The 18113-nt window shown below is 39.8% G+C and overlaps 1 protein-coding gene across 5 annotated transcripts in view; it reads right to left on the bottom strand.

The window, feature by feature from the left end:
- Positions 1 to 968: 968 nt before the first annotated feature.
- The window catches only part of fam131bb (family with sequence similarity 131 member Bb), a 73349-nt gene continuing 56204 nt past the window's right edge, over positions 969 to 18113 (bottom strand). For all 5 annotated transcript variants that reach the window (XM_088326872.1, XM_088326874.1, XM_088326875.1 and 2 more), the window contains 3 exons: positions 16051 to 16358; positions 14740 to 15006; positions 969 to 12808 (listed from right to left, as the gene is read on the bottom strand). In XM_088326872.1, the coding sequence (XP_088182998.1) occupies positions 12557 to 12808; positions 14740 to 15006; positions 16051 to 16358 (827 nt within the window). In that variant the 3' untranslated portion in view covers positions 969 to 12556. The remainder of the gene's footprint in view (positions 12809 to 14739; positions 15007 to 16050; positions 16359 to 18113) is intronic.

Below are 18113 nucleotides of genomic sequence, written 5' to 3'. Positions count from 1 at the left end.
TTTTTATTTGTATTATTGCTCTTATGTTATATTTTTGTGCATTCAATTATTCACTTTATTTTTCAATTTTCTCATTTTCGTCAGGATACAGCAATCCAGCACCATCTGAGGAAAAGAGGAAAGGAAATGAACAACATTTATAATCTTGAAACGATAGATAGATAGATATTATTATTTTTATTTCTTTGTTTTTATTCACTTTAATTTGTTTTATATTTATTTACCTGTTTTCATGATTATCTTTTAATCAGTCAGGTATTAATATTTTATTTCCTATTTACATACTACCTTGTATGAATTCATCACTGTTATTTAAATGTATAGGTTATTCATTTAGCTATTTTTTATGTATTGTTTTTAATCTATTTTCATTATTCATTATTTTATTATCTTATTTTCAGTATTTATTTTTATTCATTTTTTGTTTATTTTATTTGACTTGATTTCTCTGTTATTTAAATGTATAATCTATTCATTTGTCTATTTTTTTATCTATTTTTATTAAATCTATTTTTTTTTTCATTATCTTAATTTTACTATTTGTTTTTATTCATTATTTATTTTCTGTCATCATTATGTTTACATATCATTATCTTATTATTATTATTATTTCATTTATAATTTTAGACTTTATTATTATATTGAATCCACTATTTATAGATTGTCTTATTATCATTTCAATTTTGATGTTATTTTATATCTTTTATTTATTGATTTTATTTTTATCATTACCTTTAGTCATTCATCTATTTGCCTCGCGTACATTGAGGTGAGGTAGGGAGGATACACAACCACTTATTCCCTAGAAAATCAAAATATATTTTACGAGAAATATGAACGCTTCAGATCTTTCTAACAAGTCATTTTGGGTCTGTTGTTTCTATCGGCCCAATAACATTATATTGAGCTGTTAGCGTGCATCTCGAATTACAATTGAAAGCCAATATAAAAAGAGACAAACGCACATCTGCACAAGTTTTTCTTTATTTGCTCCACATGTGGAGACCAAAGAGGAATGCTGGGAAAAACATGTTCGTGCAGGAGGAAGAAGAGGAGGATGGCAAAGAAAACTAACAGATGAGGACGTAAACGTGGGGGAAAATTATCAGAGAATGGTGCATCAAGCATGCGTGAGTCCCAGTTTTCTTTCTTTTCGTACATTTTTTGAAACACAGCAGACGTGGCGATTGCTTTTAAGCCTTTGGTTGTTAAAATTTCCCATGATTCTTCAGGCATGACCACACAAACATAGAAGTACAGTATTCCCTCGATTTTCGCGATTAATCCGTTCCATAACCACCCGTATTAAGAAAACCTTCGCCAATCAGGAACGACTTCAAATTTCCCTCATCCGGGATATTTTATCCCACAAAGCACTGTGGGACTTGTAGTACAGAGACAAAAGATACACGCAAATTCCAGCTTATCCAATAGAAAAAGCCTCGAGTATTTTGGTTGGTTGTATTGCTCGCAGCAGTAAGGGTTAATGGATGGCAGCCGTCTGAATGTATTTCATTTTAGGCGGGAATAACAACAAAAAAAGTCGGCAGGCCGAACTTCTGTGTGCTCTTCTGGTTCCAGCTCTTACCAATAGTCTATCAGGGATAATGGATTGTGTCCAAATGGATGCTGTTTTAGGCGGAAAGAACTGGAAAATAAGACCCACCACATATGACACGAATTTGTTCTCTCGGCCCCCACTACCAACAATAGCCGGCGGGATAATGGATCATGTCCAAAACAGTCCAGTTCAATTTGAGTAAGCCACAATGGCATATTTCAGTGGCTTAAACTGAAAAATATGTGCTCTGCTGAGAATAGATTGTGGCCGCACGGATGCTGTTCATTTTAGGGGAAAGAACGGAAAAAAGGAGACAAATTTGCTTTTAGCAATAGTTTAACTGGGATAATGGATTTCTCCTGTGCGAGTGCTATTTATTGTAGGCGGAAATAATGAAAAAAAAAAAAAAACGCCACAAATTGTATTTGCTCTTTTGGCCCTCGCTCTCAGCAATAACCGACTGGGGATAATGGATCACACCCAGAATAGTGCAGCTCATTTGGGGCGAGCCACAATGGCACCCTTCAGCAGTCAAAACTGAAAAAAACAAAACAATCTGCCGGCCCCTGTTACCAGCAATAGTCAACTAGGGATAATGGATCACAGCCAAACAGTGCAGTTCATTTTAGGTCTCAGCAATAACCGACTGGGGATAATGGATCACACCCAGAATAGTGCAGCTCATTTGGGGCGAGCCACAATGGCACCCTTCAGCAGTCAAAACTGAAAAAAACAAAACAATCTGCCGGCCCCTGTTACCAGCAATAGTCAACTAGGGATAATGGATCACAGCCAAACAGTGCAGTTCATTTTAGGCATGCCATAATGGCATCCCCGCAACAAATGTGCCTTCTGCCAGTTAACACTAACAGCAATGCAAGCAAGAATTAACTAATTAATTGGAAAACATTTGGAGAAAAGGTAAAATTGGAAGCGCGATTTGATGAGGGAACACTGTACAGACCAAAGAAGACTCACACAAAAGGAGAAGAGAGAGACGAGGTCCTTAAAGCCTTTACATCCACACAAATTCATGTGGCTCCTTATTTATTCATTCACTGAGATTCAACAAAAGAGAATCAATCACCCGGCCAGAATAAAAGAAGCAGTTCCCGCCTTTGATCCTCCATATTGCCTCTTTGAGATGAGCACATATAGAACTAAAGCAGCATCTAATATCGAGGTCCTTAACCAAACATGGAAGGCTCCCCAGAAAAAAAATATATACAAGATAATCGTCCCTAATTGCTCAATAAATAAACGAACGCGTGTCATGGTGTAAAGACGTTCCGTTCAGAAAACAAAATACAATTTTGAATCCCTCAGAGCTGTTATTCCTGGCGTCCACGCTAGTTTCTACAAATTTTGGGTCAACGATAACCCAAATTGGGTCCAAAATGGACTGGTCCACTTCTTGGTTCATTTGATCCAACTGTAAAATATAAAAGGTTGTTCTCTTCATCTACTCTGCAGAGATTTAGAGCAGATTACCTTTACCCAAATTATTATTATTATTATATTTTAGCTTTATCTCTAAGCACTCTTGACCCAATTTTTATTTTTATTTTATTTTTTACCCTGGGTTGTTCTCTTTATCAACTTTGTGAACATTTTGGAGAAGATTGGATTATTTTTACCCAAATTCAATTTTTTTTTTCTAGATTCTTCTTTAAGCACCTTTGACATAAATTGGGTTATTTTTCCCCTCCAGTTGGTTCTCTTAATCAACTTTGAGGGGATTTGGAGCAGATTTTGTTACTTTTACCGAATTTAGGAATGATTCCTTTTTTCTTTCTTTTAGAATTTGACCACTTGCTATCCTCAACCACTCTTGACTCAAATTGGGTTATATTTGACCCGGGATGTTCTTTTAATCCAATCTGTGGGAATCTGGAGCAGATTGGGTTACTTCTAGCCAAGTTTAAGTATTTATTTTATTTTTTTTACATTTGACCATTTGTTATCCTCAACCACTCTTGACCCAAATTGGGATTTGTTTGTTTTTTTACCCTGGGATGTTCTTTTAGTCCATTTTGTGGGGATTTGGAGCAGACTGGGTTACTTTTACCCACATTTTTTTTCAGATTGGAGCCAAAATGGGTTCCTTTTTACCCTGATTTGTTCTCAATGAGTGGAATTGGAGCTAGTATTGTTCTTCCAATTCTTAGGTCATAACCTCATGCGCAGGATATAAATAACCCATCTTCCATTACTTTTAAGCTACTCACCCAATTTGGGTTACTCTTGACCCAACAGACTTTACAACCATGACACCTATTCTAGCTTCAGGGAGTTCAAGTAGAAAAATAAACATTGTACCGGCATTGCATAAAGAAGCCTTCAACACATCAATTCATTCAAGTCAGTAAATTGCCTTTTTTATATAGTCATATATGTGTATATACAGTTTAATTTACAAACGGTACCTTTAAAGTTGCTCACACAATCAACAACATGAAGAGACGTTGCTCTCCGACAGAAAAAAAGGAGGCTTTCCAGTCCTTTTGACGCCAGCCACCCTCACAGCAAAAGTAAATTATAGAGTGAGTTGCAAAAGTATTGACCCTCCAAGAACCATATGACATATTGCCATATTTCAGGCTTTAAAAATTTAGATTGAAATTAAATATTTTCTAAGAATCAACAACATGTTGGACACAATCGGGAAAATAATTCAACATTTTATATTGTGCTAACAAACAAAAATGTGAAAAGTAGACGTTGCAAAATATTGGTCCCCCTTAGGGTTAATACTTGTACAACCTCCTTTTGGTGCGATCACAGCCACAAGTCTTTTGGGGTATGTCTCTCTATGTTTTGCACATCTTGAAAACAAAATATTTGCCTCTTCTTCCTTACAAAACAGCTTATGTTCCTTAAGTGAGTGTTAGGTGATTGTGCACAGCATTTTTCAGCTCTTTCCACAAATGCTCTATAGGATTGAGGTCTTGGCCATTCCAAAACCTTTATATTGTTAGCTTTCAACCATTTTGTTGTAGATTTTGCTTTATGTTTAAGGTCTGTTTAAGGAAGGTGAACCTGGGCCCCGTTCTCTGGTCTCTTGCAGACCCAAACAGATTTTCTACCTGAGTAGTGCTGTATTTGGCTCCATCCATCTTCCCATCAACTAATGATCTTCCCAGTCCATGCTTTATAAAAGCAATCCCCAAACCATGACGCTGCCACCACTATGTTTGACAGTGGGTATGGTGTTTTCAAGTGTTACTCATACGCCAAACGTAACGCTTTGCATTTAGCCCAAAAGTTAAGTTTGGATTTTATCAGACCAGAGCACCTTGTTCCACATGTTATTTGTGTCCCATGTAGTTTCTTGCAAAGGCCAAACGGACCTTTTTATAGTATTCTTTCAGAACGGGCTTTATTCTCACTACTCTTCCTCAAAAGGGAAAATGCATTGCAGAAGACGACTACTTGTCAAATGCCTGTAGGTAATCCAATGTGATCCTGGGCCTCTTGGTTGCATCACTGATTAGTTATCTTGTTTGAATCGAAATTCTAGAGGGATAGCCAGGTCTTGATAGGTTTGCAGTGTATCATTCAGAAGCCACAGGGGAACCTTTGGAGTCAGTTAGCTGAGCTGAGAGAACAGGGCACCAATATTCCTGCAACACCTACTTTTTAGTTTTCTCTTTCTAATATAATATAAAATATTAAAATAATTTAGCTCCACCTCATGATTGTGTCTCACATGTATTCGATTCTTAAAATATATTTTGAGTTTTTTAGCTTTAGGTTTGAAGCCTGAAATGTGGCAATACGACAAAGAGTTGCCAAGAGTGGCCAAAAACTTTCGCTAGGCACTGCAAAATTAAACAAAATAAAAGCGACACGGTCATCACACACGAGCAAGGAAGACGCCTTTAGCTCCGCCTCCTGTTTTCCCTGATTGGCTGATTGAGCAGCACAAGCACGGTTTTATTCCTATTTCGAATGAAGCCTACACAAAAACAATTAACCTAAATTGTGAGAAAAGACAAAAAAAATTAAGACCAAATGGTGAATGAAAATAAAATACAATTAAAATAGAGTTGTTGTTTTTTTTTTACCCTAAATTATTTACATTGGTATGACACTGACAATTTGCTATTGCTGCTTACAATTTGGATATTTGTCTTTTAGGCCCAGAAGCATTTTTATGTTCGGCTTTGACCGTCGATGTAATAAAACATTGCAGATGTCATTGAACGTAAGACTTTCAGCTTTTATGTGGGCGGGAAAATTTGATTTATTAGTGAGAAGTTATAGTTTGGACACTTTGGGATATAGCTCTCAATTTTCAGGGACTCCCATAAACATGATATGACATATTACAGTATTCCCTTGCATTTTGTTGTTAATCCGTTCATTAGCCTCTGTGTCAAGGGAATTTCTCTGAGTAGAAACCAAATAACGGAAAAGTTTCTGCCTCAAGGATATTTTTTGCTGCAAAGCACTTTGAGAATTGTAGTACAGATAATTGATGCTCCAACGGGTTTGAGGGTTGCCAAAGCAGGCCACAGCTTGGATCAGTTTGGACGATGAAGGCATGGAACGTGGTCCACTCGGACTCAATGTCTCAGCCCTCCCTCGGGACATGGGCGAAGTTATGCCTGAAGTGTGAATCGAAACTCTTTCAATCAGGAGATTCTGCTAGACGTTCCCAACAGACCCTTACAACACGCCTGGGTCTGCTGGTTTGGTATGTCATCTTCCCCCACATTCTGAGCCTATAAATCACCAGGCGGGGATCAGTTGAGAGCTCCTTCCCTCTCTTCACCCAAGTGCCCGAGACATGCAGGCGCAGGTCCGATGACATTATTACACAGTTGATCATCCAACTGCGGCCTAGGGTGTCCTGGTTCCAAGTGCACATATGGACACCCTTATGTTTGAACATGGTGATCGTTATGGACAAGCTGTGACAAGCACAGAAGTCCAATAACGATACACCACTCGACTTTGGATTAGGGGGGCCGTCCTTACCAATCACTGTCAATGCCCACTAGAGCGTTGAAGTTCTCCAGAAGTACCCCAGGGGGCACGCTCTAAAGCACACCCTGCAAGGACTCCAAGAAGGGTGGGTACTCTGAACTGCTGCCTGGTGCATTACCACAAACAACAGTCAGGACCCGTCCACCCACCCGAAGGTGGTGGGAGGCTACCCTCTCGTTTACCGGGGTGAACCCCAATGTATTGGCGCTGAGCCGTGACACAACTAATATGCCCACACTTGACTAATATGCGCCTTTCGGCACGGGCAACTATAAAGCGGAAGAGAGTCCAACTCCTTTCGAGAGGACTGGTACCAGAGCACAAGCTGTGTGTGGAGGTAAGACCGATTATATCTAGTCGGAACCTTCCAACTTCACACACCAACTTGGGCTCCTTCCCCGCCAGAAAGCTAACCTTCCATGTCCCAAGAGCCAGTTTCTGTAGCCTGTAATCGATGCACCAAGGACCCCTCCTTTGGCAGCTAAAGTGCTTTCTGACAGACATCCACTTGCAGCACAATGCGAACGGGGGGAATGGATTTCGGACACACAGTTGGTGCTCATTTTAGCCAGAAATCTAGGAAAAAAGTGCCACTGATGACACAATTTAGCTCTGTTGGCCCCCACTCTCAGAAATAGTTGACCGTGATAATGGATCGCGTGCAAAACAGTGCAGTTCATTTTAGGCAGACCACAAAAAAAAAAAAAAGTGCTCTCCTGGCCCCTGCCCTCATAAATAGTCGATTGGGGATAATGGAACACGGCCGCAAACATCCATTTTTCTTTTTCGGAGGGGCCAGAATGGTTTACTTTTTGGTGGACAGAAGGGGAAAAATAGCTGCTAGGCCCAACAAAATGCGCTCTGCTGACTACCACGTGCAGCTATATTCGATTAGGGATAATGGAAAGACAAAAGTTAAATACTGAAATAACGTCTACATGCTTGCATGTATTTGGGGTCAATTGTTTGTCACTAGTTATGTAAATGATTCCTTTGGGTTGCCCCAATTAGCGCCCAGAAAAAAAGGCAGTTTTCCGATCAATTTGTGTATGGCCACTTGTAAAGTGACACTGAAAAGTGCCTATTTATTCACAGACATATTCATCGAAAAAAATCAGAGGACGCAGAAGTCGAACCACGAAATGGGGAATACCGTATGTAGTATTGATGCTTCCATTTCACATTTTTGCCTTGGGGTCTGTCCCTCCAAATGAAAAGCATGCTCCATCGTCTCCAGATCTGACTTCTGTGCAAGGATATTCAATTTCTTTTCCTCGTCTCAAGTGGCAACACTGCGAGAATTCATGCGTATCCTCGTCTAAAATCGAGAAAATGCATTCATGAATTTTAATCGTGCAAAGCACATTTCATTTATTTCAGAAGATTAAATCAATAGCGGCGTAGATTGCGATGACCTTGTACTGGGTTCATTCGCTAAGGCTTGCAGGGATGCTAAAGGAAGAGGCAAAAACATGATAACCATGGAAAATAAGCTTGCTTTTATCAAGAAGGCATGCATATCGTTGACAAAAATGCTCCTTCAAGAAAATGCATTCATGAATTTGAATTGTGCAAAGCAGATTTCATCTATTTCAGAAAGAATTAATCAATAGCGGCAGATATCGCAATGACCTTGTACTGTGTTTGTTTGTTAAGGCTTGCAGGGATGCTAAAGAAAGAAGCAATACATGATAATCATGGAAACGAAGCTTGCTCTTATCAAGAAGGCATGCATATCCTTGACAAAAACGTGCCTTGAGAAAAGCATTCATGAATGTTAATCGTGCAAAGCCCATTTAATTTATTTCAGAAAGATTAAATCAATAGCGGTATAGATCGCGATGACCATGTACTGTATTTATTTGCTAAGGCTTGCAGGGATGCTAAAAAAAGAAGCATTACATGATAACCATGGAAACAAAGTTTACTCTTATCATATCCTTGACAAAAATGCGCCTTCAAGAAAATCCATTCATTAATTTGAAATGTGCAAAACACAATCCATTCATCTTAGAAAGATCAAATCAATAGCCGTGTATATCGCAATGAACTTGTACTGCGTTTATTCACTAAGGCTTGCAGGCATGCTAAAGGTGGAAGCAAAACCATGATAACCATGGAAAAATAGCTTCCAATTATTAAGAAGGTATGCACATTGTTATCCTTGCTAAATTGCATGGTTGTAACCAATCGGGGATCAGGACTATTATTAAGAATAAAAAGGTGATTAAAGCAAGGAAATCTCTTGACGGCATGGCAATCCACGCGAGTGGAATTTTTCAATTTAGTTTTGATTTGAATCCACCATCTCTTCGCCACTGTGCATCCACCCACCGATCTAGTCAACCAGTTCAAGTCACGTTTTGCCAAAGGTAGATAAAATGTCATGTTTCTTTGACATGTATATTTATTTTTAATGATAATTGACTCCCTAAATCCTCGCAAGGGGACGCTTCAAATATGCCCCCCCCCCTGTGTTTCCACACGGTACTCCACCCGACCAGCTCAAGTCATGTCCCACCAGAGGTAAATAAAACATCATTGTTCCTTGCTATGTACATGTATATATTAATTGAACATACACTTTGAATCCGCCAACTCCTCGCACCTGTGCATCCATTTGCTACTCCTCCCTACCAGCTCAAGCCAAATCACACAATAGGTATATTACATTACGTTTTCCTTTGCATGTACCGTATATTTATGTTTAATGTTTATTGACCATATACACCCCCAGGTCTTGCAGGAGGAAGTTTTAAAACCAGTTTTCATTTGAATCTGCTGTCGAACAGCACAAGTTCCCTCCAAAGTTAAATAAAATGCTATTTTTCCTTTTCGTGTATATTCATTTTTTAATGTTAATTGCTCACATACTCTCCGTATCCTCGCAAGTGGCAGTGTTTTAATCAGTTTTAATTTCAATCCACCATATTCTCCCCCTTGTGCTTCCACCTGCTACTCCACCTGACCAGCGCAAGCCTCGTCACACTAAAGGTAAACAATATTTGATTTTTCCTTTAGATCTATATGCATTTATAATGTTGTTTAATAATGTAATAATTAATCATTTTTGTATTTTAATGTTTTATCCGATGTACTGGGGGTCCAAAAAGCATGATCTCATCACCATCGCCATCTATACAACTATTTCTCATTGTGATCCCCACATTAGAAAATATGAATGTCGTATCCCGGGATTTACAGCATATATTTCCGCACTACTCAGTATTTGTATGTGCCTTTGAGAGGCGAGGCCTCCTTGGACGGCTTGAGTGTGAGCATAAATGTGAGCTGTAGCACGCAGCAGCTTCGTTTGCTAACAACGTTTCCCACTTGGTGTGACATCACACATCAAATGAAAGAGAAAGCAGAAAGTCTCCGTTTGAATGACATCAGCTTTCATATTTAGTGTTGTTGTTGTGAAAAGCCCCAAAACCCCTACTTCTGGACCCAACCACATGTCGTATGAACTCCACTTCAAGAAGCGCCCTGGTCCAAAAGCAGTACATTCATCACCATCATGGCCGTGCAAGAGTTGGATTGCATCAGTGCAAATACAAAAAAAAAGAAGGGATAGCTCCATCTTTTATTTTCTTTCCTCTTCCACAGTTTGGAGCCCAGCGCAAATTATTCGCGTAGCGCCACCCTCTGATGGTTTAGTGCAAAGTCTATACAGTGTTGTATAGTACAAGTACATGCATACAGTGAGACAGCGGAGGAAGCACACTTATTTTTACAGTACAATCCTTACCTGTGCAGAGATATTTGTGTGTTTTTGTGTCAGTCGTATGGAAGTTTTTAAGGTTCGTCATTAGGGTGAGGGGCGGGGGGAGGGGGGTGGTGGTTGTTACTGTTGTAAAATCATGTGAGAAGGAAAACGAAATGTAAACAAAAGTTGCCCCCCTCTTCTCCCTCCTCTCCTCTACAAATTGTCAATATTATACACGTATTTTCTTAACCCCGTCTTTGGAAAATGATTCCTAATATGTTTAGTATTTTGTTATAAGACGGGGTCGCATGCATGCACCGTATGGAGGAGCGATCCTGCCGTATGGAGAAATTATTGTATGGATGGATGAAATACCCACAAATATATGCCATATAAGTGAATAAATGCATAAATAACTCATGTCATGCCTAAATATATGACGAAAAATGGAAGGTATTCATTCATGTGCATTTTTCCATTTATTGTGTCATTTGTTTATCTCACTATTTATTTTGTTATGTATCTTTTCATTTATTAAGTTGTGTACTTTGTAGAGTAAAATGTCAGGTATTTTGGCAGTTTGTCCAGCGGCCCCTTTAGACATTTTTCAAGGGGTGGCCAGATGGGGCCACTTAAAATCTTGGGATGGCACACCAAAACTAAAAGCCATAACTGATGTTACAATCTAATGATAAACTGGCCAGTGGGGTGGCCAACAAATTTACAGGAGGGCCGTGGCCACCCCTTGCCAACCCCTGACGGAGCCATTGTTTTTGTCGTGTATTTTTTGTGTATTTTTTTGCGTATTTTGTCATTCATTTGGTCATGTATTTTGTCATTTGGCAGTTTATTTTGCTGCATATTTTGTCATGTTTGGTTCCAGTTTATGGGATGATGTCATTGTGGCTTGTACAATCCTTTGTGACATTTGGGCTATACCAGGTGTTTTTGACGCACAGAGCCATAAAAGCAAATATATATATATATATATATATATATATATATTTTTATTTTTTTTTTTTTTGAGAAATATTTTAAGACATAATTCAATAAAACTGTTCTACAGACAAAAGCTAATTATTCAGCTCATTTTATTTCAATGTGTGATATCTGAAGTTTTCATAAAATCTTTGAAACAATAATAATGCTACGGCCCGTATCCTATGTCATTGTGAGTATACCACTTAAAACTCAACTGCCTCTAGAGTGTTGAGGCTCATTTTTGTTATTTTTATCCTAAATAATGGTTTTAAAACAAAGTGCAAGCAAAGTTCTTTTGTAAAAATGTCACAAAATACTGCAAACGACGGTACAAACATATTTACCTTCAGTGCAAGCGGCACAAGGCAAAGGAGAAAGAGTGTACTCGTCGTTTTCTGTGCTCCACCCGTTTCCATTGTCTACCCAATTATATTGCTCAAGGTGCTTTGCCACAGCTTCTGGGTTAAACGTTTGTTTTGGGTTAAAATTTGTTCTGTGAGTTTTCATCATAAAGTGTCTCAACAGTAAAGCTAAATTGTTTAATGAGCTCCCATATAAAGGATTATGTAGCGATTTACACCCAAAACGGGGTTTGGTGATGTGACACCCTGATTGTAAACTGTAGTTAAAATTGTGTCCTGAATATACTGGACCAACCTATTTAAGTATCAGTTTAGTCTCAGCCTCGCATGTATTATAATCGGTTTAGCATAAGGCAATTCATCAAAAATGTCTTATTTGATCTCTGAGCCATATGTATGCAAGAAAAATGCCATATAATATTTTGTTCTATCAAAATACACAGAAAATACATGACAAAATACTAATTATAAATAAATGACAAATAAATTACTAAGTACAAAACAAAATACACAAAAAAATATATCACTAAATAAATACAAATATAAATGAGAAAATGCATAAATAGATGAAAAAAATGCATTCATGTCATGTATTTATGTATTATGTGCTTTATTTCGGTATTCATTCATTCACATGATGTATATCTGTGTGTGTTTTTCGATTCCTACAATTAATTCTACATATAGCAGGATAGTGCCTCCATAGCACCCGGCCCCCACCCCACCAAAATCCCTGACAATAGTGTCCTCTCGTCACGTGGTTACCTTTTGGATGTAAGGCTTACAAAGTTTGTTGCATCAGGTCTCCTCATCGCGATGAGTTCCGAATAATCCCTAAAAAAGTTTCCTTTTCTGATACCTGAAAAGCAACGGGATAATATATAGATATTTGTATTACTATGGCTGACTCTGGGTCAGTTCGTTGGGAGGAGTCACGTGATGGCAAGCGAGTCAGTTGGTTGCCATGGAAGCGGCCGGCCCTTCGTCCTGCAGCCTGGCGTTATCCTTCTCCTCCTCTTCTTCTTCTTCTTCTTCCTGCAGCGTTTGAGCGAGATTGGCCGGAACAGCATCGCAAACCCTCTGCTCGCCCACCGGTGAGGCAGGCTGTTGCCCGGGACTACTACCGCCCGAGGCGTCCCCCGGATGCGTGGGCGGAGTTAACGTGGAGGGCTCCGGCTCCATGCACAGCGTGATTTCTCCGTCCTGGATGCAGAGAAAAAGATACATGGACGGATGAATAAATGGCTCACAAAAAGTGAGTACATCCCTTAAATATTTGGCTTATTAACTCATTTCATGCCATAGACGCAAGTGTGGGTCGTTTGGTACCGAGCCATACAGTAAGAAAACAAATTAGTGTTATTTATTGCTTATAAAGTATTTATTTATTTACGTCCAAAGACGACTCAAGACGCGCATCATATCTTGGTTTACCGTAGTACATCACCACAAATGAGCTATGATTGATATGTTGATAAATATCCCTGACCACATTTGCTCAAGAAGCTGCAACAGGAATCGAGCCCGGAGCACAGTTGTGAGTGCACTAAATCCCAACCACTAGGCCATCAGAATTGTGGATGACAAAGGAAAGGGCACATCACACCATTTTTACTCACGGTGCCATGTTGTACACTATTGTATTGGAGCATTATGGGAAAAAGTTCAGCCAAATAAACGTGTTTCCTATGTTATATAGATTCCTAGTAGTCTCGTGATCACACAGTGGATTTGGCCTTATTATTACTATTTTTGTTATAATTACTAAAGTTATTTGTGGACTGGGCTGCAGAAATACAGACAGACATTAAACCGGTCCATGTTACAGAAAATGTTGCGGACAACTGCCCTTGACCACTGTAAATGTTAAAGGTACATTTTCCCTATGAGTTGATTGCTCAACGACTGACATTAAAAGTGAGTACACCCCTAAGATTTTTCATGTATTTCTTGTAAGTCATCAGCAAGCAAAATGCTTAAAATACAAAAAAGAAGTTGTATTTTGTCATTTAAGCCCCCTCCAAAAAATGTCTTCTTCTACATAATTTGCTAAATTATTATTATTCATCTCATCTCATTAGCTGTACCGCTTATCCTTATTAGGGTCGCGGGGGGCTGGAGCCCAACCCAGCCATCTCCGGGCAGTGGGCAGGGGACACCCTGAACTGGTTGCCAACCAATCGCAGGGCACACGTGGACAGACAACTCACTCGCTCAGTCACACCTAGGGACAATTTGGACCGGCCAATTCACCTGAAATGCATGTCTTTGGAATGTGGGAGGGAACCGGAGTTCCCGGAGGAAACCCACGCAAGCATGGGGAGGAACATACAAACTCCGCACAGTAAGGCCGGTAGCTGGATTTGAACCCATGCAGGAGGTTCCCACAACCTCAGAACTGTGCCGCACACGCGCTAACCACTGCGCCGCCGTTATTATTATTATTATTATTATTACTATTATTATTATTATTTTGATTATTATCATAATTGATTTAATTGTAATTATTATTACTATTTGTTTTAATTTGTATCATAGTTATTTTCTTTCTTTTACTCTGTAAATAAACACATTGTAAAACAAGCAAAATGGTTGAATATGGCAAACGGCAATTAATTCTGCTAATTTCAAGTATTTTTTAATGATGATTCGAGTAAGAATGGTTCTTAAAATAAAATAAAAAATATCACTTAAAAATATTTTAAAACTCTACAAGGAAAGGGAAATAATTTGTATTGTATTTTTTTGTAATCGTCCTCTCCTATTCATGTATTTTTTAAATTTTACCTAAATTGTATTTTAAAACGAATCTGAAAATCTGAAAAAATACTACTTAAAAAAAGTATTTAGATTAGATTTTTTTTTGCAAACAAGATGATTGTGCTTTTATCTATTTATTCCTTTTTACGATGTATTGCCCACTTCTTCATTATCATGAGAAAAAATATATTTCTAGTATGATGTCAACGCAGAATATATTGACCACATACAGTAAACTTTTCATTGTATCAAATCATGATTTTATTCTGTGTTGTCCTCCCAAAATACCAACCTCTACATTTAGGGTGCCAATATTTAGAAAAAAGGTGAGAGATGTACACACAATTTGTGTTGTAAAAACCACGTGAGCTTACCTTGACGTCCTCTTCTTCCTCCTGCTGCTCCAGCAACGGCGAGTGTTCATTCCCTACCACTTCCTCCCCCGTAGGTACGCAGAGGCCCGGCTCCACGATGGCCGCCGTGCCCACGTAGCCGCCGGCCTCCACCTGGTAGGCCTCCATCTGGCCCGAGTTCCACAGATCCACCAGGGGTGGGTGCACTTGGTGGACCAGGCTGTGGATGGTGCTGTTGGGGGTCGCTTGCAGGGAGTGGTTGGCACTGTGCAGCCTGTGTTCTAGTGACTACCGAAAGAAACTAGGATTAGATCCTGGATTCTGTTTTTTTAGACACAAAACGTTTAGTGCTCCACCCCACAATTATGGAAATATGTTGCAGAATTTGACCCATCTCTCTAGTTTCCTCTAGAGCTGTGATGTCAGAAGAAACACAACACTTACAAAGTCCCATTAACACAACATGTGAGACTAGCTCCGAAACTGACATTGATTGTAGTGAACAGTTATTGCATACCGCTCATCTCTGCTTGGAGAAATTGGAACTTTGCTTACCCTGTCGCTAGGGGCCTTGAGACTGTATCGTGCTTCAACCTTCAAAAGTGGCGAGGGGAAGGCTAAACTGTTGCTGTTACAGCATGTATTCCATGTTTGCCTTCACTTCCTTTTAGGTGGGAAATTGTGACTTTTGTGTTTTTCGCGGCGGTTGGTGTAATTTTGTCCGGCTATCGCCCCTTTAGCGCCGTGGCTGCCGGGGGATTTCCTGTTTTGTTTTCACCTGGTTGGAGTTTGTTAACTTCCCACTGTGGATTGTCGGGTCCCTTGGTTTACTCTCGGTAAGCTTCGCATTTGTTTTCATAGCCGTTGCCGCTTTTTGTTGTTGGTTCCTGGTTAGCCTGGCAGCTCACAGCGTTTGTTTTTGTCTGCACGCCTCACGTTCAGTCCCCATTTGTTCTTTGTATGTTATTTTTTGCCAGTTATCCCCTTTTTGGCTGCTTGCCCTTTGTCGTCCCATTACTGCATCCACCTGCGACACAACTCCTCTGCATTTTTCACAATAACTAGCAAAACTTTGCTTACAAAAGTCGTAACCTCTTTTAATAATTGACACGTAACACTATAAGGCGACTGGTTTGCTAGGGTCCTGTGTTCCACCGATGACATCACAGCTCAGGATGAAAAAGACAAGACATGCTGTCTTCAAAATGCATTATTTTCGAAAACAATTGGAACATACCGATGAAATATATAATGATTTTAAGCAAAAACTATGTACCATCACCACACATTTTGCATGCTTAAGAATTTGAGAATACCTTTAAGTTCCACTACCTGTTGCTGCTGATATTGCAGGAGCTGCTGCTGCTGGTAGTGCTGAATATGCTGCAGCTGTTGAAGTTGGCTCTGCTGCTGGAGGTTAAACTGCTGCTGCTGTTGCTGCTGCTGCGACAAGAAGTGAGCGGCCGACTGGCCGTCATAGCCCTCGCCCCCTACCAGATAGGAGCCGGCGGGGGGAGACGCCACGCCTGAGGGGTCGTTGTTGATGGGATCCCAAGCGTCCGAAGAAGACAGGCAGTAGTGTCCCTGGGAGACGTAAGTATGAGGCCATACCTCGGCTGAAGAGTGATGCAAGATCTGGTCTGGAATGAAAATAGTCATATATCTAAGGATGCTTATTGTTGCTGTCATGTGAAAAAGGTTTGTTATTGATTATTTGAAGCACAGGTGTCAAACTAAAGGCCCGGGGCCACATCCGACCTATGAAAAAGTTTCTAAGGCCCATAAGATGATCTTAATTCATTATTAGAACTGGCCTGCAGACCACAGCAAGCGAGCAACTCGTAAATCTTTCAGACACACACATACTACATTTCCCACGATGCAACGGTGATGTTCACGCACAAGAGCTAGATGGGAAAAAGAACATGAATTTGATGTACATCTGCCTTTCAATGTGATTGGCTAGCTACTTCCTGCAGTGCGTAAATGTACTGTTTTCAAAAACATTATTCTTAATAATAGGTTGCGTAGAGGTCTGTTGTTAGAGGAATTTGCTAATATATCTTTAGTCAATGTTTGTCACAAGAATCTATTGCTTTATTTATCCAAGCGTGCTGGAATACATTTAGTCTCGCAACATTATGTTTGGCCCGACATTCATTTGACTTTGTCGCCCCCGATTTAAAGTCACACTGTAGAAATACACCTGTAGGGGTCGTTGTAGATTAGAATGGAGCATTAGAAGAAGACACAGCACAGAAGCCCAAAGAACACCACTTGGCAAAATTCTGAGGCCTACTTCTAAATTTTACAACCAGTGATAGAACATAAAAGCTGGTGTTATTCCCTGGCAGCAACAACAATAGACGGAGCGAGCTGGATACACCCGGAACAACTGAAAAGGGGGGATAGCTGGAGTCGGTCAAAGCTGGTGGAAGTGGCTATTATTAGCTGCAAGTGAAAGAAGTTTCTTAAGATGCCAGCGAAAGATTGCAAAAGCAAACTATAATTTTTCAAGCATTGCAACCCTGAAACTGAACGGCATTCATCTGTTGAAGGCGAGTGACACTAAAGGACAAAGCAAGCTTTGTTTACATGGAGCAACTTGCAATAGCAGCTAGTAGCAAGCCATACCCTTCAACCAAATGGATATTATGAGTGACAAGAAAAGGAAACAGCGAAAAAAAGAGTTGAAGATGCCAGAATCAAATAACTCAGCGATGTCTGGTTGCATGAGCAGCTGTAGAGAGCATGTAACACTAACGGACAAAGCAGGAGCAGCTAACAATAACAAAAGCAGCGAGGTGCGAGCCACACCCTGCAACTAAGTGGTTCAAACGAGTGATAGGGGTAAGATCTTGGGTCTGGACATGAAATGTCAATCATTGAGTCAGGTCGGGCGGGGCTTTACTCTCGCGTTTTTTTTTTCATGGAGGATCTGCACACTCACTTTTACTTAAGTAAATATTTGGATGACTACTTTTTACTTCAACTTGAGTTATTCTATTCTGAAGGCACTGTACTTTTTTAAGTAACACAATCAGGCCGGCACCTCAGTGCCGCACATACTTCTGTGCCGAAGTGCAGCACCAAAGTGCACACTTGATTTGAGGGGCCGACTCAAAACCAAACCTGCACCTCGGTACCAAAGTATGCACGGTGAAGAAGTGCAGCTTCAGGTTTACTTCGCACACGGCCCCTCAAATCAAGTTTAACGGTCAGGTTCAGGCTATTTTTATCTATTTACCTTGGTCATATCCCTCAAGAGGGGTGACCGACAGCAAGACAAACACATACAATAACAAAGAAAAATAAAAAGGAAAAAATAGCAAAAAAACACACACAAACATTTTTGGACCATGGCCAACCCAAGTGCCCAAACACCCAAACAAGTT

This window comes from Urocampus carinirostris, chromosome 2 (assembly GCF_059441175.1).
Source record: "Urocampus carinirostris isolate Australia breed hairy pipefish chromosome 2, RoL_Ucar_1.0, whole genome shotgun sequence".
Classification (NCBI taxonomy): domain Eukaryota; kingdom Metazoa; phylum Chordata; class Actinopteri; order Syngnathiformes; family Syngnathidae; genus Urocampus; species Urocampus carinirostris.
The sequence above is the reverse complement of the archived record's forward strand: the minus strand, read 5'-3'. Positions and strand labels throughout refer to the sequence as shown.